This window comes from Truncatella angustata (assembly GCF_020726525.1).
Source record: "Truncatella angustata strain MPI-SDFR-AT-0073 chromosome Unknown BKA67scaffold_3, whole genome shotgun sequence".
NCBI lineage: Eukaryota > Fungi > Ascomycota > Sordariomycetes > Amphisphaeriales > Sporocadaceae > Truncatella > Truncatella angustata.
The window spans coordinates 2,948,467-2,972,827 of NW_025763383.1; the positions used below are offsets into that span (position 1 = coordinate 2,948,467).

Below are 24,361 nucleotides of genomic sequence, written 5' to 3' on the forward strand. Positions count from 1 at the left end.
TTAGTGGGATCACTTATAATACCGATTTCTCTGCACAGCCGTATTACGAAGTGATGTTGGGTTTGCTCAAGCCATCCCTGCAACTTGCGACTGACGCCATATGGGTTTCGTGAAAGGGCTAGCTTTGTTATGTCAGTGAGAGCACTCGTTGACTAGAGTTGGGTAGACGTATGTGATTAATGATAGGTGTGGAGCAGCCCATTTCTTAGCTCCGAGGTCCAACCATGTTGATTAGTATTCATGTGCGTCTGCTCTAGTACACAAGCCTCAGGCCAAGAATGCCGAAGAATTAGATTAGGTTACACCTAAATAAAAGCTAATGGATAATTTATGATACGCTTAATAAAGATGGAAAAAAAAAAAAAGCACTTGAAAGAACTTGTTATCATATTTAAATATTACAAAACTTTACAAATTTTATGTCCTTTTGTGTAGTCGCGCTTGGGAAGTCCAGTTTGGCGTCGTGTGAGGTTTTTCGTTTCTGTGCCACAGGACGGCAAGGGTCATTATTTATGGTATAATACCATCACCGAGGATTGGAATGGTATCTTGGCACAAGGTGCCTACCCAAGTGATTCTCGATTTGGTCTCATACAACGAGGTAGTAAAGTAGGGCTCCCTAGAACGGCCGAGCAAGAGAAAGCATGATACAAGTAAAGCGACACTTTCTGCTCGGGAACAAGAATTACGATTCCGAATAATGAATCACTATCAGGAAAGTTCGCCAAAATAAAGCGGCACTTTCTCAACGACTACCGCTGTCACAGATCTTATTCCTGTTCGTCAATTACGATATCCATGGAAAGAAGCGCCAGAGCAAAGAGGAATCGATGGCCTTGTGAACCAAGAAATTCTTCTACATTTTAAGTGGATCGCGCTATCGCCACGGCTAAAACACGATCGGGCTGTTCAGCCAAGACTCGAGGCCTTTTACCATCGTATCGAACTTCCACCGCGGCCCATCGCCCAGACAGACGCTACTTCTGATAATCGCGTCAACCAACCTACGGACTCTTAACAAGTCTGCTGATGTGCCTCACCATTGCAAACCTAGCCCAAATTTCTGATAAGTCCCTCCAAGTCTGTTCTTCAAAAAGATCCTCGACACCATCCGGCCGTAGAGAGGTTCCGAGTGGTATTCCATTAGCCGCATGTGCGAACCACCTTGCGCTTCATTTCCTTTTCACCCTCAGTTCGAAGCCGTGGTGGTCGGAAACGACATACCGCAACTTGCGAAAAGTCAAACTGGCAAGAGTGGCATGAAGTATTTACGGTTAGGCTTCGTCAGAGGAATCTCGCCGCACAACTTCTGGGCGGTGGCTGCAGCCTCACCGTTACCATCGAGGGCCGACCGGAGAAAATTGACACCCCATAACAGAACAGACCGGAAGACGAGGATGGCAAGCGTCGTCGGCGTCCCCAAGCAGGAATGATATCAACAGGAGGGTGAGTCAGCCTAGCAACCGGGTGCTCAAGCCAGAGACCGTAGCCGAAACGCGGCGACACTCGTCCGGACTGGTAACCCTGGTGTGGTGCATCTATTGCCCCGTCTCGGTGCTTGGCTGGCAGTACATTATCGACCCCACACGGCTCCGCTATATGGTAATTTCCAGTGGAGATGACGAGAGTAATTCGTTTCGAGGAGATGCCGACAGCCACACTCTTATAACCGTGTTTGATTTTCTAAAGGTATTAGATTCACAGGTTGCGGTACCAAGGCCTCGTCTGGTGTCCGGCCACCATCACAGTTCTCTACCTCTTCTGGAGCATTAATGCCAGCAGCTTGCCAGGCGTTACGCACGGCACCATCCATCTCTACATTCCAGATGCGACGCGTGTGAGAGACGCGATAGTGAGATACATCGCGTGGTTCTTTTCACGAAGTTCGTCAATTGCCGTAATCTGTTTCTTCCTAAATGCTCTCAAGGCATTACGGCCCGTTCTCCTCAAAGCTGATCAATATTAGCCTTTTTAAAACAATAAACAAGCAGTGTTACTATAATTATAAAATTAAGCATTGTAAGTTATAAGCTACCGTATTTATACCTTAACACTTAATGCAGTTATAGACATTTTAAAGAGCTTCCCGTAATAATTAGCATTAATCTTACCCAGTCCAGCTTTTAATTAGTATAAGAGGCTATTATTACTATTAACGCGAAGATATAATTGAAATGGCTTATGGCTCTCAACGGCTACCTCCGTACGCGTGAGACGATGTCAGCATAAAAAGATGGATTAATAAAAAATGGGCCAAGTGGTTAGTGCTAATTAGTGGGTTTCAAACCCATCTCTCTTACGACCCTCTAGCGGTGTCATCACGCCGACGCTAAAGGTAAGTATGTTTAGCTTATTACTACGTAAGAGGAACACCTTTACACACGATCGAACAGTGTCTAGTGATTCTAAGTTGAGCTCAAGAAGGGTCACCGGCGGGCTCTCAGCCAAGCCTCCAAGAGCGGTCTAAGGTTGCGCTACATAAGGAAAAGGGTTGGACCCGTTTTGTACAAAGCATGGGCAACACCAATACTGGATGAACAGCCTGTGATCAAGGCGACCTTATCTAGATACTAGCCTTGCAAACCCTTATCTTCGATGATTTGCAATGCAATAGGTCGAGCAAAACCAGGTCCTTTTATGGATTCGTGTACAACGGCATAGCGAGGAGTCATTGTGAAGAAGCAGTCCCTCGGGGCTTGGAAGTAAAACCGTATGAGTTGATAATTAACGACCGTTTCTTCTAACTAGCTGCCAGATACAGCGCGCAACTTTTAGACTATGCTGAAGAACGGCACTTTGAGAAGCGATATCCGAGATCACAGCTAGTGTACTAAAGCTGCTGCAGAGGGTCTGGCGGATACAATTAGAGTTTACAAGACTAGACTAGGTTAGACTAGATCCGGGTTTAAGCTAAGACCCGAGGTCTACCATAGTAGAGAGAAATGGCATCGGCGATAACAAAACTTATTTTCCGGATCCGTAGTTTGCAAGGAATTTGGTAACTGGGGATCTTTTTAGTCTAGACTGGTAACTTACTTAACGCATTTTGCTTTCCGTAAATCAGAACGCTTCGGACTCTTCATTCATCGATACCTGCGATTGTAACATGCGTTCCTGCTCGCTGTTTGTGTCTGCCCTTTTTCTAGGAGCATCGCTCTTTACTTTTGTTTTTGGGGCGCCTGTTTCTCCCATCAATTCGCCAGTCCTTGTCCAGCTTGTACCGCAAACAATCTCACTGGAGAACTTGGCGCTTCGTCGCAATGGAGATATCTTAACTACGTCAACCGCATCCTCCTCGCTCTTCCTCGTATCTTTAAATAGCAACTGGACATATCCCATCGTTGTCCATGATTTTCCAACTATCAATATTCTTCTAGGGATAGCTGAGTTGGACGAAGATGTCTTCTACGTCACCGGTGCTGTTTCCGCCAGTTCACCTAACCCTCTAAACGAGATTTGGGAAGTAGATATGCGTCCTCTGCGCATCTCTGCTAACGGAACCATCCTGCAACCAGCTGCTGTCACCTTGGTTTCGAGCGACACTTCGGGAGGTCTGTACAATGGAATGACCCGCCTGGCTACCAACGATACGAGTAACATACTATTGGCGGACACCTTTCTTGGGACAGTCACGCGCGTCAACGTTGCCACTGGCGAATCCGCTGTTGTCATCCAGGATCCTCTCCTGACTGTTCAGAACGAAACGAATCTGGCCATCGCTGTAAATGGGATCCACACACGCTATAATAAGCTCTACTTTACCAACTTGAACCAGGGGGTTTTTGGCAGCGTGCCTATCTCCTTGACAACTGGTGAGCAAACCGGTACAGCAGAAATCATCGCTTCAGGTCTCTTCGTGGTGGACGATTTCGTGCTTAAGACAGACGGCACCAAGGCCTGGGTTGCTATGAATGGACCCTACGACTTGGTCGAAGTTGACATTACGACAAAGACTAGTCGCGTGGCAGTGAACTCGAGCCTCTTGGGTGCTGAGTCTGCTGTTGCTTTCGGCCGTACTTGCCGAGATTCGAATTATCTCTACATCACAACATCTCAACCCGCTGGAAACTCTACGATTGGCAGTATTGTCAAAGTCGCTTTGGCTTAGGGTGTTGACATGGTTATTGATATCGTTGGAACGCAAAGTTTCATTTGCGGGACACCTTAAAATCTTTTTCATTGGCTCATAAATTTAGCTCTTAGATTCTATGTATCTACCTTTTTCTGCCACCAGGTCTGACAGCTACTATATAATAAAATCGCTTTGAGAAAGACTTGGCGTTTCAATTACACCCAATGTTTCAGATCGACCATTTGATTAACATGCATATCTGTGCCCTTTCACAGGGCTTCAGCACTAGCCACTTCGATATAATAGCCTACTGCTTGGTCTTTCATCGCCACATCTTTATCTATGCGTTCACGTCCTGGAGGCTACTGTCCCAGGTCATATTCACAGCCAACGGAAACCCAGTTGATCGTGCAGATATTAGAGCATGGCTCTTACTGCTCTCGGTTATCCGGCATGGGACTGCGGCTTCACCAATCAAACGTACCCCGGTACATCCGGCGTACCAATATTAACCATATTTCCCCTCGCTCTCCCAGTCGAACAACATTACCTTCCTCATCGACCACATCCTTGGGCGTCTCGAACGATTCGTAGACCAGATCTGGCTGAACAGAAAATGCCCCTTGCGATCAAATGTAAGTTTCAATTCGCTCTGGAATATCGCCTGTATTCACATTTATCAGGCTATCTCCACATACGGTATAGATTAAGGTGTGAATTTTTATTACGCTTTACTTGTAACTAAAGGTTATAAGAAGGTTGGGGTAACTCAGCTTGTCGGATTCACTCATAAAGGGAACAGCGAACAGCTGTGATTTCCAGCAGCAACTGACCCGAGTGCAATTGCATCTTTGTGCCTATTCAACCCATGGCAACATTTTCCGATCCCGTTGGCCTATGAATAGTAATTTGAATTGTTTTGAAGACTTGAGATCGATTTGTGGCCTTAGAGGTAACTGAGACAGGACTCAACAGAATGAATTGATCACGTGACAATGTCACGTGATAAACAGCAATGAAACAGTATTAGCACGGAAACGCGTACGGATGAAAAGAGGAGAAAGGAGAACATTGAAGAATGCAAACAATAGAACCAAGGATTTAACAAACTTAATTCTATAATACTATGTATTATGTATGCGACAAAGGCACGGGACACAAAACCAATGCACGCTTTCAGCAGCGCATCCTCGAATCCAGTTGGTTTTAAAACTCATCACGGCAATTGGTTGCTAGTCCGGATTTCTACCACGTTCTAGATCTGTAGTGCTTAGGTGGGAAGCTATTTTTGATACCATACATAGTACATCAATCCATAAGTCCCCTTTTGATGTCCAATCGAAAAGTTCGCTTGTTTGGACTAATATTGACAGTGCATTAGGCCACAATGGAGTGCGATATTGTGACCAGGGTAAGGCTCCTTCGTCGGGCATACGTGGTATCTCATTGGCTGACGATGGTACCGAGATGAGGAGCTGAAGACTAGGTGCATGATTGATACAACAAGGCTATGGACCCCAGCTTCATGGAAGTCTATTAAAGCAGTGAAATATCTTCACGGCGAAGAGTGTCTGGGTTCGTCATTGATGCTTGAGTGTTTGCATCGTCATCGTCATTCTGCGCGTCCATTTTTGAGGCCATGGCTCATTATGAAGTGCCGACATGGTCACCCCAGCCAACTGACGCCGCATCATCACAACAAGACATATCCGAACAATCGTTCGATCATCAGCATTGGCACGATCAACAGGTCCAGCATGGTCGTATGGCCGAAACTAGTGTCGAGAAGAGTATGGGAGTTGAAACGATGGCGGTAAACGACCAATCTGTGGCAGCAGCCTCGCCAAACCCCACAAAGCAAGTTGTGCACAAAAAATGGTGGCAACTGACGAAGACCGCGGAGGAGAAGCTGTTCAATAATTTGAATGATCAGTTTAGTGGCAAGCGAGGCTGGAACGGCCATTTCTATTACAAACCACGCAAGCCTGACGAGGAGCACCAGGATCACGCCGCCCTTGCCGAACTTCACTATGGAGGGTCGTTGAGGAAGGACGAGGAAGGCAAATTTGAATATCGAAATCAATTCGGACAGAAAAGCGCCAAATATAGCGACGTAGCGGTATATCTATCCCCAACCAACTACGTCCCTAAACGGCTCATCGTTCAGGCGACCGATTACGTATTACAACACAATCTTGCAGTGGGAGATTGGAGACGACGAAAGATGACTGGTGATGTCCCAATTGCGTTACGTCTTGCAGAATGGGCTTTGGACCCGGTGGAGAAGAAGGGTTGGTGGAGGAGGATTGATGGCACTTTGCGGGTCCTTGTTGTTTGTGTACCTTTGCAGATATGCCTGTCATTGCCTTTGACAAACTCATGGGAGAATGAGGACACTTTCGATACCTATACCGACTTTCCAGGCTATCACTGGCAGTGGCCAAAACATGCGATCAACCCATTGGATCAGAAACCCCTCCCCAACAATACCATCATCGCACCCGAGCGTCTTTCCAGCCGGCGACGACTTATTCGACCACGCCAACTAGTTGTGCAACAACGCGATGGGAGCTGGCAAGTCGAAGCATCAGCTCCTGCAGGTCTACAATATGTGTTCATCAGCTTCGCTGATAAGGCTTTTAGTTCAGAAAGTGGCCGGTTACTGATACAGCGCATGGCAGCATGTGCTGCACTCGAAGCTGGCTGCACAGCTTACTGGCTTGACTTCCTGTGTAGAGCTGAGTATGCGGGCGACCTTTTGGACTCAGATGTTTATCGCATGTGTGATGTCATTCGTGGTAGCAGTCGCGTCGTAGTGATGCTCCCGGATGCTCATATTGCAAGCAAGAAGAATTGGGGCTCTCGCATGTGGACATTACCAGAGGCACTCCTAGCCCCTGAGAACCGATGCTATTTCTCCCATCCTGATGGCGAAGGTCAAATGACACACTCTATGACCTTGGTTGAAATGACAGCCGAAGTTTGGGAAGACCCTGTTGATTCAGAGGAGGACGGAGGTCCGACCCGCCTGCTGGCCGAACATTATACCAACTTACTCACTTTGAGCCGTTTGGAGCTCTTCTCTACAGCCCTTGACGCCTTGTGGCGTCGCGCCGAGGTGAATTACAACTTCTTCACGCCAAATGATGTTACATATGCTCTGATGGGTCTTTTGCATTACCGTATCAATCGCGACGACACTGATACGGAGTTTCAATCAATCGCCCAATTATCCTTGGGTAATGACAGCGACAGAATTGTTGAGCGTATGGTGTCATTGTATCCTAAGCCGGATGTTAGCATCTCCAATCCGTTCCGGAATCTTGCAACCAAGGATCTTTTTAAAACCCACCTCTGGGATATCGAGCCAACATGTCAGGTCGTTGGTGTCGCACATGAGAACAATACAGTTCTGTTAGACTCGTGTCGCGCAATGCACATCCGCTGGAAAGGCTTTCCGCGGCCTGTGGTGGCTCGGGATATGGGTTTTCGCCGATTCCTTGCGACAGTTTTCGTCACAGCTAGTACATGGTGGTTGATCCAAGGCATTGGCCTGGCTATCTACTATGCACCGTTTTATTCCAGCAGTCGTGACGATGATATCAAACTTGTCATCAAATGGATGGTCGCGGGCTTTGTATTCGTCGCTATTGCGCTAAGCGCATTTGGGCCGTTTTCTGTGCGGCGGCTATACGGTGGACAGGTGCTGCAAAGCGCCAGCAATCTGGTTGCCTTTGAAGGTGTGATGCCCATCGCCAAGCTCGAACGGCTGATATTTGGCAACGACAACTCGCGGCTTTCATACGAAGCATCATCTACGCCCTTCAGCGAACACTTCCGCCACCCAAGCCGTCGTGTCGGCTTCGAGCCCAATTGGATCCGCAACGAAACACCAGAACTCACGAAACCCAACCTGCCTAAAGGCCATAAATTGTTCACCCTTGTCGATACTGGAGAGTTGACTGTTAGCATCTTCAGTGCCGAGCGACCTCCCACAGTCGCGCTTCTTTGCGGCAGGGAAGGTGGCATGCTTCGGGCTGTTCTCTGTAGCTGGCAGTTCGAAAATGACTGCCTCTATAAAGAGACCGTCGTTCGTATGCCCACCAATGTGTGGGAGTCGGCTACACCGAAAGGTTGGCTGAAAGTCTGCCTCGGATCGCTGGACCAGGAAAGAGAGGGTGAGCGAGTAGAGCGATTGAAACGGGAACGGGATGCAAATGGAGCAGGCAAGTGAGTGCTTTTCTACATAATGATAATAGAAACTTTAATCCATCTTCTCTTTTGACCTTGATGGTTATTTTTTTCTTGTGATCTGCTGAATAGTGACTCGACGTATATGCCAATCTTGCATTACTAGATGCCTAGATGCCTAGACCTTTTTGTATAGCATGTAACTCATGCAGCCCTTGTCAATTATGACCTGAGATACATTATTGGGAGAGACTATCCGGGCAGTGTGGAAGAAGATCAAAACGTCCAATTAGTCCTTACTGTTAGTGCTTACGGTCGGTCATCTGCCGGCTGAAGACAGAGTTATTAACGCGCTAACTCATAGTGGCTCTTTCTAGTACGGTCTCGCTTGTTGTCGGTCCAATCACGGAACTAATAGAGACCCAGCCAAGAATGAGATTAGGCGCGAGAATGCTGAATTTGGGTATATCATGAAAATAAGAATAGGGGACGGTTTATGATGGCTTTAATCTGTAATATAAATCGTGCACCTACATGACCTCAGCGATAAACGATACGTATAAACAAGCTACTCTTCGTCAACCAGTGGCAATCAATCTCATGACATAAAATCAACATACTTGCTCACGAAGTCGACGAGTATAGTGTTGTGGACGAACAGATTGTCCAGATTTTTGAATGGCAAAGCAACTCGTCCACAGCTCAATAGTACTTCTCAGGGCTTCGGGGAATAGAGCCCTCAAATTTACGTCGTACAAGGCTCAACGGATACGGATATTGAAGGGTGGTGCTAATTCGGAAGGATACAGAACGTAGCAGAATCGTGGAGCACACGAGACCATGACATCGTCACCGTTGCGGCGATAACAAGGATATCCGCACCGATCTTGCGCGATCAAGGAGAGAGAAAGTCACCAAGGTAAGGTCCAGAACTTGGGGAATTGATGACTTGAGACTAATCTACCGGGCACGAATAGTAATCTATGGCTCGTATTCGCCGAACAAAAATGGTAGCTTCCCATCGAATGTACGTTTAGTTGAGCCCTAAACGAACACTGTGCGGCCGCGCTCATCTTGTGCGTTTTCAGCTTGGGAGGTCACGCTAGACGAGGATTAGTCCAACGAAGGTCTGCCTATTTACGAAAAGTGAACTTACTATGGTCCCAAGTTCCTCTCTGTCAAATTGAGATACAACACTAGATTAGGTGAAGGCTATGATGTTTTAAAAATTCCGACCGTAGAGGACCCCTGGTGGAAATAGTCTGGTTAGGCGAGGTTGTGTCCGGCACAGCTTACCAAATAGGTAGTTGACATGTGTTTCCGTCTTTTACGAGTCAATAGAACTTAGATATTCTCATTATTGGGCCGACAGAGGTTGACGTCAACTCCCAAGTCAGTAAAATCATACGGTAGACCATGACATAAAGTCGCGTGAGGCAACTAAGAGACAATATCGTCTGAATCCTGCTTGTTAATTGTCTTGGGCTGCTTTTGTTGTGGCAGACCGTTCTAATCTGAGACAACTGAGCACGGGTGCAGTTTGATGCCCGGCCCTGATGGCAACGGTATTCATTCATGAGCACTCCAAATTTAAGCTTTGTAACAAACTTGATTGCGCCGACTAATCGGCGTCTAGACTAGTATATTGTCATAAAACTCACATTTGTAGACCACATTATGGGCGGAAATGTGAACAGAGACAAGCTTCAGATGGAGAAGTGGACAATTTGTTGCATTAAGGTTGCGGAATTTTCAGGCACATTTGATAGACATTGATACTCTCTCAGAAAACTAATATACGGTAAACGAAAGAGACAACAGCTCAGCAGGAATCATCGCAACAGATTAACTACTGCTCATATAATCTGCTAATATACTCAAGCCTAATATTTGAACACGATCATCATGCAACTTCCAAAATGTTATCGCTGCTGCCGCCTCGACTCAGCCTATATCGCCTTCACTCGGATTCCCGCCCACTAGCCTTACCAGCAAATGGACTACGACCTCCATCAAACGAATTGCTTGTGAGTTTGACAAGTACCTTGCTCGATGATTCAACCGAAAGTACCACTAGAAGCGCCACTGTGGCATTGGACGGATGGATGAGCTTTCTTACCGGGCAGATCACCTCACTCAACTTACTCACAATTGCCGAGTTGTGCCCTTACCTGCATTAATACGTCAACCAAGGAGCTTCTCTCTGGCTCCGTTGTCGTTCACCAGATTGGGAGTGCTGGAGGCTTTACTACGTTACGAGATTGGAAATTCTTGAGCTATTGACTCTGCATAGCCACTTAATGATGATAAATACTTACCACGATAATACTAAGAAAACTGCAATATTATTAAAGATGGCTAATGACATTGCTTTTTTAAAGATGATTTGAGTTCATGACAACGCCGTCATATTTCCTTATTCCAATGACTCACAAAAGTTGACTTGTACTGTTGACTGCTTCCCAACCAATGTTTGAGTCGCATGTATGATATTATGTGTAGGACTGCTTCGACTGCAGGCAACCTAGTGCACTTAGTCAGCATTAAATTTCTTCGAACATCTCCCTAGAACTTAACGGCAGTACGAACATGTACATCTATCTCGACTCGTTAGTAAGTCTCGTCATGTAGACCCATGCTTGATGCACACACGCAGGGAGCATCTAGTAGCGAAACTTGTGAAAATTAACCAGTTTGGTGTGATCCAATAGCAATATTAATAATTCGTGTGGAAATATATCGATACAACGAAATGTCGTCAATTGATGCAGTATTGGAAAAAGAAATTTTTGTGATAGTATCTAATGCCTGGAGCAATACCATTGAAATGAAGTGTAGATCGAAAGTACTAGTGCACTGACATGCTGTGATGTAGGGCCATGAGATGAAAGTCACCCAGATGGAGATTATGGTTAGTATGCATGTTTACAGACACTGCGTGAGCTGTACGTTAAAGGAAATCATTGACAGCGGTACTTAGCACATACGCCAAGCTTGCACTGTTTGGTTCAGAGCGCACCAGCCATAGCTGTCATTGTAGATATACATAGCCCTCTCGAAGAAAGGACGACTTGTTCGCATTATGTTAAGTATCAGTCAATTGAAGTTAGATGGGGTCTTAAGAGTTTTGACAGTGGAATACACAACTCGCTATGCCTCATTCGCTGCCTGGGGAGATGCTGGGTTACACAAATAGAAAGCTTTTCCCAGCCCAGGCTTAAATCTACATCTTCAGGCTTGGCCTGCCACTACTCTCAACCTACTGTAGAGGTGTGGCCTGTTATTTCTAAGAACGATGTGTTCACAAGTATCAAGTCACAACATGTGGTGTGGTCGAGGGCTAAAACCTTTAGGCAACTGCGGCTCCGTCCTTCCTCCAAAGGCCAAGTTCGTCTTGCTTTATTCATACGACCGCTCCGATTTCAGCAGAGCAATATCACATACATTTAGACTTTGTCAACGGCGGCACGTGCCACGCAGCGATATCCGCTTAGTGACGTCACTCTTTCCATCTCCATTGTACCCCAACGTGCTGTTCAACGACCGAAGATCACGTACCTTACACACTACGCTGCAGTCATCACAAAAGGACTGCCGAAATCACTTGGCTGGAATTGTTCAGATACAACGTCCCACGCCAAATTTCATCAAATCTTGAGGCCACTGCAGAACCGTCCACGGTCCCACCATTTCTCCACTAAGCTGCGGAACAAAGAACGAGGGCCAGTCCCAATCGTCGCCCTAATCACCACCATGACCAGCGACAGGGAACCCAAAACAATGCGAGCATGGCTTTACAGCACCGCTTCTGGGGGATTGGAGAAGAACTTGAAACTGTCTGAAGCTACGGTCCAACCCGTTGCCAAAGACCAAGTGCTGGTCAAGGTCCACAGCACTTCACTCAACCCCGCAGACTACAAAGTGCCTGAATTGGGCATGGTCGCGCGTCTCGCCATCTCTACTCCAGCTGCCCCTTGTATGGACTTTTCTGGCACTGTCGAGGAGGTCGGCGACGACGTCAAGTCTGCTGATGCTTTCCGCGTTGGGGAGAAAGTATTCGGAAGAGTTGCGCCTCAGCAGTATGGCGGGTTGAGTGAGTTTGTATCTGCAAAGCCAGAGTGCCTTGCCAAATTGCCTGAAGGGGTCAGCGAGGAACACGCCAGCTGTATCGGCACTGCGGGCATGACCGCATATCAATGCATTGCTCCGCATGTCAAGGCTGGTGATAAGGTCTTTATCAACGGCGGAAGCGGCGGTGTGGGCACATTCGGCATCCAAATTGCCAAAGCATTAGGCTGTCAAGTCACCACAAGCTGCTCTGGTAAGAATGCAGAGCTGGTCAAGAGTCTAGGCGCCGATGAGGTGATCGATTACACGAAGGAGAACGTGAGTGAGGTGTTGAAGTCAAAGGGCCAGGTCTTCAAGCTTGCGGTGGATAACGTAGGTCATCCGGCAGACCTTTACAAGGCAGGAGATGCATACCTCGTTCCCGAGGGCAAATTCGTCCAGGTTGGTGGAGACATGTCACTTGGAGCGATGTCATCACTTGCCACAAGAGCTCTGCAACCATCATTCTTGGGAGGAGGCAAGCGCAGTTGGCAGTTCTTGGTCACTGCATCAAAGCACGATGACCTGGTCCAAGTCGGCAAGCTTATGCAGGAAGGCAAAGTCAAGGCTGTCATTGATGAAACTTTTGAATTCAAGGATGCACCGAAGGCATTTGAGAAGCTCAAGACTGGTCGGTCAAGAGGCAAAATTGTGGTTCAAGGGTCAAAGTAACTGTTTATTCGAATTTGAGGATGGACCTTGTGTGTAGGGCCAACCAGTGCTTGTAGGTATGCTCGGAAAAAGGGGAAGAAGAGGGAACGAGAACCCCCCCCCAAAAAGGGAAGAAAAAGAAGAAGAAAAGGAACACCACCAGGCTAAAAGCCCGTGATAATTGAGAGGGATTATGATTACCGTAGGAGTTTACGCAGAGTAGTGAAACATTCGAGAGGATATCCAAGGACGCCAAAGAATGCCAGCGCCTTGAAATCTCAATCAAACATCCCATGTCCGTACATTGACAATGCACATGCCAAATAACACACGTGAGAAGTTACTACGCAAAACAAAAGAAACGTAACCAAACCCTTTGTATTTGGTTCACTCCTTCATTTAGGTCGTGAAAACGTGAAAGTTTCTGGTCGCCCATTCCGCTTTCTATGGAAACGTTGCAAGCGTCATTCTTAGAGCAGGTCAATTGCAAGGGCCCGTGCGGCGGAGTGCCAGCTGCCAATCTGTCATCAGCTGGGAGTCAGGTGCAGCAGCTCATCTTCTTCAAGACACTTTTCTTAACAGCCGCCCATGCTTAGGAAAACTTCAAACCTGTTTGCAACACCAAATGGACCCTCACCAGAAAATTCTTTGCATGCGTCTAGGTGGATTCGTCCTCGGCGCTTGAGCTCGGCGCGAAGCTAGAACACAACTTCATGGCTGATGGGTACAAAGTCCTCCGCGGCAGATCGACTTGCGAGATGACGCTTTACTCCATTTGGCAATGCCACACGAAGCAAAGGGTGGGTCGGAGAAAAAGGTTTTTTTGCCGTTGCGACTCAGAAGAGATCGAGGGCACCATCAAGATCGCTTTCCGGCTTGGGACACTGCTGTCACGGCCCGCCTATACATACACGTTAGATTGATCAAAGTCGATCTCACAAATGTGGTACAGTACAACCAAGTTCAGAGGACCTGTCGACATTTCAGGAACAGATCCGCGGAGAAGCTCGAGAGGCTGGCATGTCGTGTCACCAGACCAGCATATGGCCCTTCTAAGGAGAACGTGATCGGGGCGTCCTCTAGGAATGCCGTGCCGCCATTTCAGCATGAGCTTTCGAAGCCCAGACACCATTGCGACACTTGTGACTGGGCATTGCGAGATCATGTCCCAACTGCTTGACAGCCAATTAGCACTGTCATGCTCACCAACCATTGGACCGCAGCTGAGCCTGTACCTGCAGCAAGATGCACCACACCGTGTAAAGGATGAATCCATTATAAATATTACCCCCTGAAAATTGGCTATTGGATGTTGTTATGGCCTCATGATCTGTGCTCCAAACGCAATTTGTTCGGCATAGTCCTTTTTACATAATAGCGACGGGAAAGTAGCCACATCGATCCATCACGCGCTACCCCAGGTTTTACTACGTTGCCGTTAACTGCAAAGCGCCTTACGAGGTCCGGATTTGCCAAGGATTGCAAATTTTCAGTCCGAAGCAACAAAGGTTTTCGAGCTAGAGATGCTGTCATTGACTGATCTGCTAACCCCAAAAGGCATTTCCATGCCGGAAAACACTCAGCCGGCATGCAAAGCTTTCATGCTTCCCCGGATTTTTCTGTCGGAGCTCTCCTAAACCGCCTGTTCCCGCCCAATGCCCTACGTTCCACTTGGCCGGTTCACAATGTTTTTGAGGCAAAGCAAATTTTAATTGGCGTCATCTGTTACTATTCTTGCAAGAGATACGTAGCTACGTACCTGCCCGCAAGGTTTCACTAACTCTACCCATCGGACATCTGCCCAGCCTGTTAGTCATGCCAGTTTAGAGCTTTCTAGTAAGCCAAGTGGCAGTGTATTACCATGACACATCGTAACAAAGCGGTGGCCCTTGTTGTCACGATGCTTATAATAAGCCCTCCCGCACTACAACTACTCGATCCGAGTAAATTTCCAATCTCATAAACCACAGACATATTTGACTACAACAACAAAAGTTTGGCAGTGCCAACCAGAACATTCAAACTAAAGACACCAAGAACATACACACCTCACAGTCATCACACGAGAAGCATGTCTTCCTTCACAGTGACTGAGCCTCACCCAACCGTTCCTCAGGGATCGTACACTCGTGCTGGTCGCGGCGGTGCTGGTAACTTCTTCCGCGCCCCCGCCACCACACCAGCTTCCGGAGTTCCGACAATTGCCAAGCCTTTGCCGCCAAGCAGCTCTCGATTCTACTCGGGCCGCGGTGGTGCGGGAAACGCACACGCCGCTAAGGACCGCAACGCTGTTTCTTTTGATGAGCAATTCAAGTTGCAGAGCCACATCGAGGCACGACCAACTGGTTACGTTGGCCGAGGCGGCGCTGGCAACCATTACAGCGACAGTTCTGCTACACCAGCCCACCGCAAGGACAGTGATGCTGCTAGCCACCGCAGCAACAGCAGCTCGGGCAGTGTCAGGTCGGGCTTTCTGCGACGTCTGAGCAGCATCAGCTCTAAGGGCCCGCACGCATAAGTGATACCGTCAACAATCAAACCTTTTCACTTTTATTATTCCATCTTCACTCATCAGCAACGGCGCAATTGGAGTTTTCGGAACCTTGGCAGAAGGGCAGAAGGCACAGAGGGGGCAAAATGGTTATGGGGCCTCAGAGCAATCAACGGGGTCAAATGATTTAAAAGGGACTATACCCACGGCACGATCCGACCACAGCGACATCATTGGCTATCTCTTCCTGTGTTTTACAGCGAGCGATGTAATGATTTTATGGTACGGGCGTGCCGCTCCTGGCTGGCAGACTCCAGGAGATATTACTAAATGGGCATCACACCAAAGCATTTGACAACAGCAGGCGTTGCTTCTGGTGATTTCGGTTACGGCGATGATGCGGATATACCCCCCAACAGCATGCGATTCATTTATTTTTTGAGATTTTGTAATTATGAAAGGGCTGAGATGAATCGTAAATTAGATAGTTACCAGTACCAATTTACTATCAATATTGATAACAGAAACTACTTTCATAATCTTGACCATACTAGTGTCTTCTCCTTGTCTGCCACAATTATATCCTATTTCCTAACATCCGTCTCACATTGCCTTCTAGCAGAACCATAACTCCGGCAACCTTCTCTAAAAGGTTCACCAGGACCCTAGCGCCGGTTGTCCTTCGTGGCTGAGCCGAGCATAGTAAGTGCTTTAGCACACACCTTGCTTAGCAAGCGAGTGAACTCTATAAACGCCAACCACATCCTGCCACATTAACTAGTCCAACTTGGCGGCTCGCATCTCGCCATTAGAGCAGTAGTGGTTGAGAGCTCAATGCACATAGATCAACGATCGCCAAGTCAGTGCAGCTTTATGATTCTTGGATGATAATCTTGGAGCGCAAATGGCCCAACGCCTCACTGATAGTTAGTGAAGCCTGGGAATTGTCCTCACCAAGATACAACACTCATGTTGTGAATTTTAGGCTGCCAAGTGAAACTTGGAACCATTTCTACATGCAACGTTGTACAAAGCGTAAATTAGGTCAGCAACTGAATCTCACTCCTCTATATGTACACCCCTGGAATAATTAAAACCTCTGCGTACATCCTGGCCAAAGGAGATTCTGACCTCCATCACGCAAACAGATACATGGTGTAATACGTAAGAACTAATTTTCCACCATCCACGCTGCTCCAATCTGCACATGTTGCTAAATAGAGCTAGTGCCATTGGCTGACTCTCGTGTGCTCATAAGCCTTCTTGAGTAATCAGACCACGCCTCTCGAGGACTACTAAGAATATTGGAGATCCTTCGTTCCTGTGAAGGTCACTCCTCGACCCACGCAGAGAAGTGTGGCCTTTGCCATAAAGCTGGCCATGCTGTTGTCTTCGAATTTGATACTCCCTCCTTCCTCGGTTTGTATCACGTACTCCCCAGTCTTGCGATATCATGACCTGAGCTTGTATGTGCGAGGCTGAGGAGTTCCCACCTTGGAGATTCTTAGCGGGCAGTCTTAGCTCCGGGGAGGCTCAGCTTTTCTCTTCTCTTCGAGCCTGTTGTAGGATTCATGTCGTTCGATATCACGTCGTCCTCTTCCTCTTCGTCGTCCCGATCGCACTCGTCAGCCATGAATTCGGTATCGGCATCTTGATCTAGCTGCAAACGATACTGTTGAGAAACCACTAGTATTCTGTGTGTAGCGCAAAGAGGAAAGGGACTTAGTACCTTGGGATGATGGGCTAGAGGTTCACCTCTACGCATTACTATGGGAATAGGGGTTTAATTCTTGAGGCGTATAACGTGCGAATGGCGAAACGTAAAACGTTTACTTACAGTAGAGAGGACCGCGCCTTGATTATCATGAATCACACTGGTCAGGCATTTCAAGAAGGTTCCCTTGAAGAATATCATTACATCATTCACGTCGAAGCTGCAGTTGGTCATGCGCCTCCGAGATATTTATCAGATCTCTTCCAACTGATGAAACCAATCCTCCCAAGTTTGGCCGCTTGTTGTTTAACGTGCTCTTCGATTCTCGATCATCCATCCACATCACCCCAATCGCTTCAGCATTGCGCCTCTCTGCATCACTAAGATTGCTTTCGTTTAAAAGCTCCAGCACTTCGTCCATTCGCACTTTCCAGTCTGACACATAGAAATCAATACTCGAAGTAAGATCGTTTGTCACCATCATCCCACATTGAACCTGAAACTCCACCACAAGCTCTTTATGTAGCTCGACCATGAATCTGTCCCTTTCTTCTACTCCATAACAGCTATCAAGATCCCAAGTATAATTACAATAGATATTCATCATTCCCAGTGACTTAAAAGGCTAGGGAAACGGATAGCCGCGTTGTGTTTTGCCATGCTCCTGACCATGTCATAATTTCCGAGGCGTATGGGAAACAACAAAGTCCCATGAACGGACCTTTGGAGCCATGAGGAAGATCACTTGAGCATAGAAATGAGATGGCTACATCCGGTAGGTGAGCACCTGCAATGACATTAGTCAGTCAGGTCATCCTAAAGCATTTGGCCGTACGCCCATATATAATATGTTCGTCTTTGTTTCTCTGTAGATCTCAAAACCCAGTATATCACCTATATTCTGAATATGAAATAGGCGATGAATGTGATGCTGGCATTTCTTTCCATTTTCTAAATTATCAGCGCCATTTTCAGTAAGCCATTGCAAACATCCCAAAGAAGTTCCAAAAAAGGCATAAATGACCATTTAGGCAAATCTTGAGATGGTTGTGAATCGGTATCGTGAAACCCGAGGTCGTTTAAGTGGTTAGCACCGTCAAGGCCCCAGTCTCTTCCGTAGATCGCGGATTTATAGAGATATATTGCACCTGATAGAGCTAGAAGAATATAAACTCCTCGATCTCGCAATAGCCGAATGACCTGAGGTCGTGAAAATCCAAAATTCAGCGACCTTGTAAATTTGGGTCAGTAACGATGAAGACGGGGAACTTATCAACAGCATGCTCTTTAGACATTTCGCGTCGTTACCACATATGTCGGATGACCCTGCTCTTACATCGCACTGAATAATGTCTCAGAAACTGTATTGGATTATTGTAGATATGGTAATCAGCTTGAGCAGCATAACAACACAGTCCGCGCCGCTGCATCGAGAGCACCTGCTCTTTGAGCTGCCAGTCCGGCATTGCTTGATACTAAACATAGCATCACATATTCAAGGGCAGACGAAGAGCTACAGTCCAGAGAACTGAGCAATAACGTGTTGTTGGTCTCGAGTAGTAGATTTAGACAGAGGCTTGCCTATAGCAAGATATAAGGGGCTTTGGACAACCAGGTTCCGTTCTGCAAGATAAGGCGATTCTAATAATGGGGCTGATAGATTTTGACCCATCGATGATAAAATAGACGTTTGGACCATGGTACATGGTCGTAGGTCTCTTGTCGAATATATTTTTCAGATCGCAATAGAGTACCATCCATTGTTGTCTTATAAGCCTGATAACCAATGACCATCCTTATCGAAGATAGGATGTGGAAAGCTGGACTGGGTTCTGAATCAATAGTAGGAATGCAAGTAAATCATTGGCTGATACGTGGACTACCTGCCGCTGAGCTCAGCGTGGGTGAAATTTTGATCGCGAATCCCACGATCTTACAAAGACCGATAAATTTAACTTCCATCTCACGAAAACTGTCATTCACTCGGTGGTTAACCATTGGATAACTTGACAAGTCTGTGGTGAACTTCGTCGCTTTGTAGAAGCCCAATGATCCTCACCAAGTACCCTGGTGTCTCAGCCGTCGATGTGCACTTGCGTACCGAAACTCGCAGAAACTTTCCGCCTGTCGGCTCCCACTCATACCAGGTCCAGAAACAACTCGCTCATTCAAGAGCTGAATGATTTGGTCAAGCTTCTGGTTTGCACCTGCTTTATGATTTCTATTGGAAACGGATGAAGTTTCTAGTTCACTGTATATTGATCCAGGCTTGCGATGACTAGCACTATTGTGGATACAGAAGATTCTCGCAGGCTTATGATATTTTGATGTAAGGCATCATTGGATTGGACGATTTCCGCCGAAAGGCCCTGGGTATGTGATTCTGACCACATGCCTAAGGAGTCGATTGAAGTTCGAATCTGACGTATACCATCACGGATACCTGAAATAGATGTGCTGAGAAAAGTCTTATCATCTTGCATATAGATGACGGTTTTTGGCATGGCGATGTCCAAGATTGGAGGTTTTGGGATCAGAAAATGGCAGACCTCATGCTGAATTAAGCGCCAAATTAGTCTTAGCGTATGATGATGGCCCCATATATTTCTGTCAAAAACGGTGCGCACTAGAAATAACACTTTGCCCGTTTTTGGAACGGATTTCTAAACCATGCCCGTGACTACTTTTTGATCAATTCGTTCAACACCATCTACTACAAGTATCTGATGCCGTGAATGGAACTTCATATCGTAAAGCATGTATCACATTACATTCCAAAAGTATAAAGAACTTATCGGAATCTATCACCTACACGATACCAAATTTTCAATGAAGCAAAGTTGCATAAGCAGCTACGAGCTTTTCGTTACTGGAAGTTGTCTAAGAGGCAGAGCAACACGGAACCATTCATGCTATTGTTGTCGTCGTAAAAATGTCACTGGTCTCATCAAGACATAGTTCTAATCGCAGGTGTTGCAGGACGTGTTCTAACTTCCGTAGTTGTGAAGTTGTTTCTTGATCATACCGCTTGCCGTCTTATCAGCTGGGCCTGTCAAAGGGTTCCAGCTAGGGGTGGTGTCTGTTTACATTGTTGTCTTCTCTGCTCTTGTCGCTGTCCTGTTGAAGGTTTCAAACTATGAAATAATAGTAGTGTCAGCAGCATATACTGCCATACTTTCGGTGTTTGTCTAATGATGCCGGATCATAGTTTAGACCAGGGTCGACGCTGAGCCCACAACCAGTTTTAGCTTAGACGTTGGATAGCCGACCTTGAAGATGAATATTGACACCAGAATTCTAATTAGCGAAACAGTGATATCAATTTTGAACCTGTTGCCGTGAAAAAGTTAAGCGCAAATAACGATACTTGATCAAAGGGATGCCTCAAGCCGCGACTATGGAGACGCGCTTCGATGGATTAGTGCTCACTTACTTTCGTCTCAGATGGTGAGGAAGGCTGACGACAAAGCTGTCCGCATTAGTCTCTTTGTGATACTGTCCCGTCGAGCGAGGAGCGCAGCTCAGATTAGCCGGAGTCGGACGAATCAGTGGCTCTGGCATATGTCTAGGTGCTGGAGCCTCCAACCAAGAGCCCCACGACGGACAGTTTTCTGACAGTTTAGTGGGCCGTTTCAGCCGCAAGAGTCCCCATTTCAGTCGCAAGGGGTCCCCATTTCAGCCTCTTTTATGCTGAACTTCGTACTCCTGAAGCATCCATCCGCTGGTAAACCATCCATTACTTTTGCTTCCAAATAAGAGGTTCACACCGAAAACCTGTGGTAAAGCCTTGTCCATGCGCTTGTCCTTGTCAAATCCACTCGATCAGTGGCGTCCAATCTAGCGGCAGAGTTGCAGCGACAACCACCATATAGCTTCGACTTGCCACGGTGCTGGTGGTCGGAAGTTGCATTGTGCTGCATACGCGGGACTTTTAGACTCTATTAGGGTCTGACGACAGTGGTCGGGCAAAAATGGCAGTAAGGCACATTAAGATTCTCGGATTGGGCTGCGTTATGTTTACAAGCAAATCTAAATATATACTGTAGCTAAAACCTTGCCGGCTGGTTACTTTGGGCTCATCGCACATGTGCCATTGTTTCTCATTCAATGGCAACGTCGGTAGAAGCATTACCTAACCCGATTCATTTCAATTCCTGAAGATCCTCGAAAACGGTCAGGCTGTGAACACCCCGCATCTCCTTAACTTCGCGAAAGCGCGTTACCAGACTATGAATACCAAGCTGTTGGATGATATGGTACTGTTAAGCTAGAAACCATAACGAAGAGCTTTTGAACCCTTACGGAACTCTTCAAACTATCCACTCCCTACGCATCGATTATGGACGACTTAAAGGATTCGCTCACGCAAATAATCAAAAGAGAACGCGAGTCTCTAATCTCCCTCTTACTCGAAATTCAAAAACGAAAAGTTAAACGAAAAGTTGAACGAGCCGATTTCCTCTTAAATTTTCTTAACAAGCTTGAGTGTTTCCACTTCGGTCGGTGCGATAATGGAGGACCTATACTGCTTAGGAGATGGATCAATGCCTTGGAGAATGGAGATTATGTTGCGTTATCCTACACATGGAGTCCATCGGATGATGAGGGCAATACAAGCGGTCGCTACTACGTTGAGAATAGGTCCAAGAAAGTAGCCTTTCCATCCCCAGTTAGAGATTCTATCTTCCAACGGATCGCCAAATACATGCGCCACGAAAAAGTGGATCTGCTTTGGATAGATCGACACAGTATTCCCCAGAAGCCTCAGGAAGGGCATGCGTCCTACAGACAAAAAACGGCAGGCATTCAGTCCATGGACTGGGTCTACAGACTCAGTAATCACCCAGTCGCGCTTCTTGGGCGATCCCTAAGCACAAAACACGAAATGTGTTTGTTACATGGCGTCCTCACTGGAAAGTACATTCGCCTTATCGAACAAGAAGCTTCTTTCGAGCTTTCAGTAAATTGTCACTTAGAAGCAAGTCAAGCTTTAAAACTACTATACGACATAACGAATGATCTTTGGTGGCAGCGTGCTTGGACATTTCAGGAGAACTACAAGGGCGGCGAAGCGATGAAACTATTGATCTCGCACTTGCGCTCTTGGGAACCATTGAAACGACAATACGTTGTCTTCGGCGATATCCCTGGCGAATTGTGTATCGAGTCATCGAATTTTTCTCGTCAGATCACACGATTTTGTCTTGCATTTCGACGTAATGGTCTGTCCACAAGCAAAAGAAGAAGAATCAACTCTATTCTGAGCAGAGCTGGAAGATACACCATACTTCTTGATGAGACACAAACTTTGACCGCTGCGATTGTCGCTGATGTCTTAGCGCGAGATGTCAAAGAGCCCTGTGATCGGCTGCCTATAATTGCCAATTGCTGCGAGTACCCCGTCCGCTTAGACACGCAGAAGTTGTTACAAAACAAGCATAGTCTGAGTCTATCTATACTGACAACTTGCCTGCTAAATGGGGAAATCCTGCGCAACGGCCCACTCGAAGAATATTCGTCTGACACAACGATTTCTGGGTTCTTGAAACGTCATTTGCTGAGCAGAAGCTGCCCGACCCAAATCGGACGAACCCTTGCATTTAATCAAGGTTCTAGATTCAATACAGTGAAGCTCACAGAGGCGGGCATCACAACTATGGGGCACTTATGGGAAGTTGACAGTGCAATACAGACGGCCGGACTTGGTCCAGAAGCCCCAACGCGAACCCACAATCGCGGAGATATAGGACTGAATGAGTATCGGTGCCTCACTCAGCTATGTGACGAATTGCAAGCTCGCTCTGAAAATGCAATTGCAAAAGAGCTAAGACGCTACCTACAGTTGGACTCGAAAGGCAAAAGGCCTTTCCAGATCGGCGAGGATTACATGATTCTGATGGCGGCGGAGGTAGCTGCCGCCATTGGCGACGGAAAGGCAATCAGGCTGGGAAGGATCTGGGATCCCAAGGGGCACTCCTACCCCTGCACAGCATTGTTTGTATGGGATGAAGATGATCTCAAGCCTCAACAGCATGAGTCAGCTTTTGTCTTCACGTCTTTACAACCAAAATTTTTGAGTTTTAACAACTATGATGCCAGCGATGTTCATCGCCATGTTTCACTTGAAGTGAATATACGACAGGAACAGGAAAGCACAGGCACAACAGTAAATACTCCGCATTTGTACGTTCAACGGGCAGTTTTTGGGATGTGTTTTTTTTCAGGCGTACCCAAGGTGGAAGTTATGTTCCCATGGCCGTCAAATTTCAAGCACATAGGTCAGTGAACACAACGCTGTGATATAAAGTTCGCAGCGCTTGTGGCCTAGTGCGATTTCACGTTTTCTAATTGTCAACCGTCCTTGCTGATTCAACTTGCCTTAAATTGAGCGTGGCCTCACCGAATCCATGGCAGAGAAGATATGTCGCAATTCACTTGGTTTATTAGCGACCCAGATGTGCAACTTTCAGTTTCTGGAGAAGAGATTATATGAGATTATCCTATTGTCTCCAGGTATCTGCTAAGGAAGATATCGCCTTTTTTTTTCGAGTGTTTATTCAAGTACTTTTGACTTTTAGAATTTTATATTACCAAGCTTAGTTCTTCCCTTTCTTTCCAATAGTTGGCTCTGGTATTGTTCCTTTCCGAACGCTTCATGACTGCGTAACGAGCTGCGCGACGAGAGTGTGCATGGATCAGCTGTTTTAGACTCAGAGGTACACAGCAATGAAAGCACCCCGGGCATCCAAACAATTCTGGTCAGCCTTCGTGGGCGTCATTGACGAACATGCAGAGCGAGAATAAGAGCAGGTATATAACGTGTATTTAGGGCACATTTTGGCAGGGATAGAAACTATGGCGGACTAATTAAGCGTATATTATGTCAAGAAGCTAAGGCTGAAGATCGCTTGCAATTGAATGCGGTGGATTTTTGTTATGCACCAATGCGCGCGGCTAAGTCTTGCCTGTAATATTATCCCGTTCTGAATTGCGCCTCTGAATTGCACATTGTTCTACCGCTTGGTTTATTCCTAAACGAAACGATTTAAGTAAAGTTCAACAACACGATTGCTCAGGACAACCTACGGTTAGAGCGCTATATCGGCGCTAGAAAGTCAACTCAACTTCACTAACC

The 24,361-nt window shown here is 46.7% G+C and overlaps 5 protein-coding genes across 5 annotated transcripts; all 5 read left to right on the forward strand.

The window, feature by feature from the left end:
- The first annotated feature begins 2,977 nt into the window (after positions 1-2,977).
- Positions 2,978-4,302, forward strand: BKA67DRAFT_250165 (uncharacterized protein). Its single transcript, XM_046095735.1, has one exon. The coding sequence runs from the start codon at positions 3,107-3,109 to the stop codon at positions 4,106-4,108; it is 1,002 nt and encodes a 333-aa protein (XP_045960081.1). The 5' UTR covers positions 2,978-3,106; the 3' UTR covers positions 4,109-4,302.
- A 974-nt stretch (positions 4,303-5,276) lies between these two features.
- On the forward strand, positions 5,277-8,497 carry BKA67DRAFT_250216 (uncharacterized protein). The gene is made up of 2 exons (XM_046095736.1): positions 5,277-5,483; positions 5,540-8,497. Exon 2 carries the CDS (start codon positions 5,712-5,714, stop codon positions 8,304-8,306), a length of 2,595 nt encoding a protein of 864 aa, XP_045960082.1. The 5' UTR covers positions 5,277-5,483; positions 5,540-5,711; the 3' UTR covers positions 8,307-8,497.
- A 3,368-nt stretch (positions 8,498-11,865) lies between these two features.
- BKA67DRAFT_250237 (chaperonin 10-like protein) lies at positions 11,866-13,439 on the forward strand. Its single transcript, XM_046095737.1, has one exon. It carries the CDS (start codon positions 12,017-12,019, stop codon positions 13,040-13,042), a length of 1,026 nt encoding a protein of 341 aa, XP_045960083.1. The 5' UTR covers positions 11,866-12,016; the 3' UTR covers positions 13,043-13,439.
- Positions 13,440-14,947: 1,508 nt separating this feature from the next.
- BKA67DRAFT_250258 (uncharacterized protein) lies at positions 14,948-15,691 on the forward strand. Its single transcript, XM_046095738.1, has one exon. The coding sequence runs from the start codon at positions 15,093-15,095 to the stop codon at positions 15,537-15,539; it is 447 nt and encodes a 148-aa protein (XP_045960084.1). The 5' UTR covers positions 14,948-15,092; the 3' UTR covers positions 15,540-15,691.
- A 5,874-nt stretch (positions 15,692-21,565) lies between these two features.
- Positions 21,566-23,512, forward strand: BKA67DRAFT_534729 (uncharacterized protein; the record flags this gene model as incomplete). The annotated part of the gene is made up of 1 exon (XM_046099907.1): positions 21,566-23,512. The coding sequence occupies one exon, from the start codon at positions 21,566-21,568 to the stop codon at positions 23,510-23,512; it is 1,947 nt and encodes a 648-aa protein (XP_045960085.1).
- Between the last annotated feature and the right edge of the window lie 849 nt (positions 23,513-24,361).

Excerpts from the sequence above, each read along its gene's own strand:
- BKA67DRAFT_250216 (XM_046095736.1), top strand. The coding sequence starts at position 5,712 with ATGGCTCATTATGAAGTGCCGACATGGTCACCCCAGCCAACTGACGCC.
- BKA67DRAFT_250237 (XM_046095737.1), top strand. The coding sequence starts at position 12,017 with ATGACCAGCGACAGGGAACCCAAAACAATGCGAGCATGGCTTTACAGC.
- BKA67DRAFT_250165 (XM_046095735.1), top strand. The coding sequence starts at position 3,107 with ATGCGTTCCTGCTCGCTGTTTGTGTCTGCCCTTTTTCTAGGAGCATCG.
- BKA67DRAFT_250258 (XM_046095738.1), top strand. The coding sequence starts at position 15,093 with ATGTCTTCCTTCACAGTGACTGAGCCTCACCCAACCGTTCCTCAGGGA.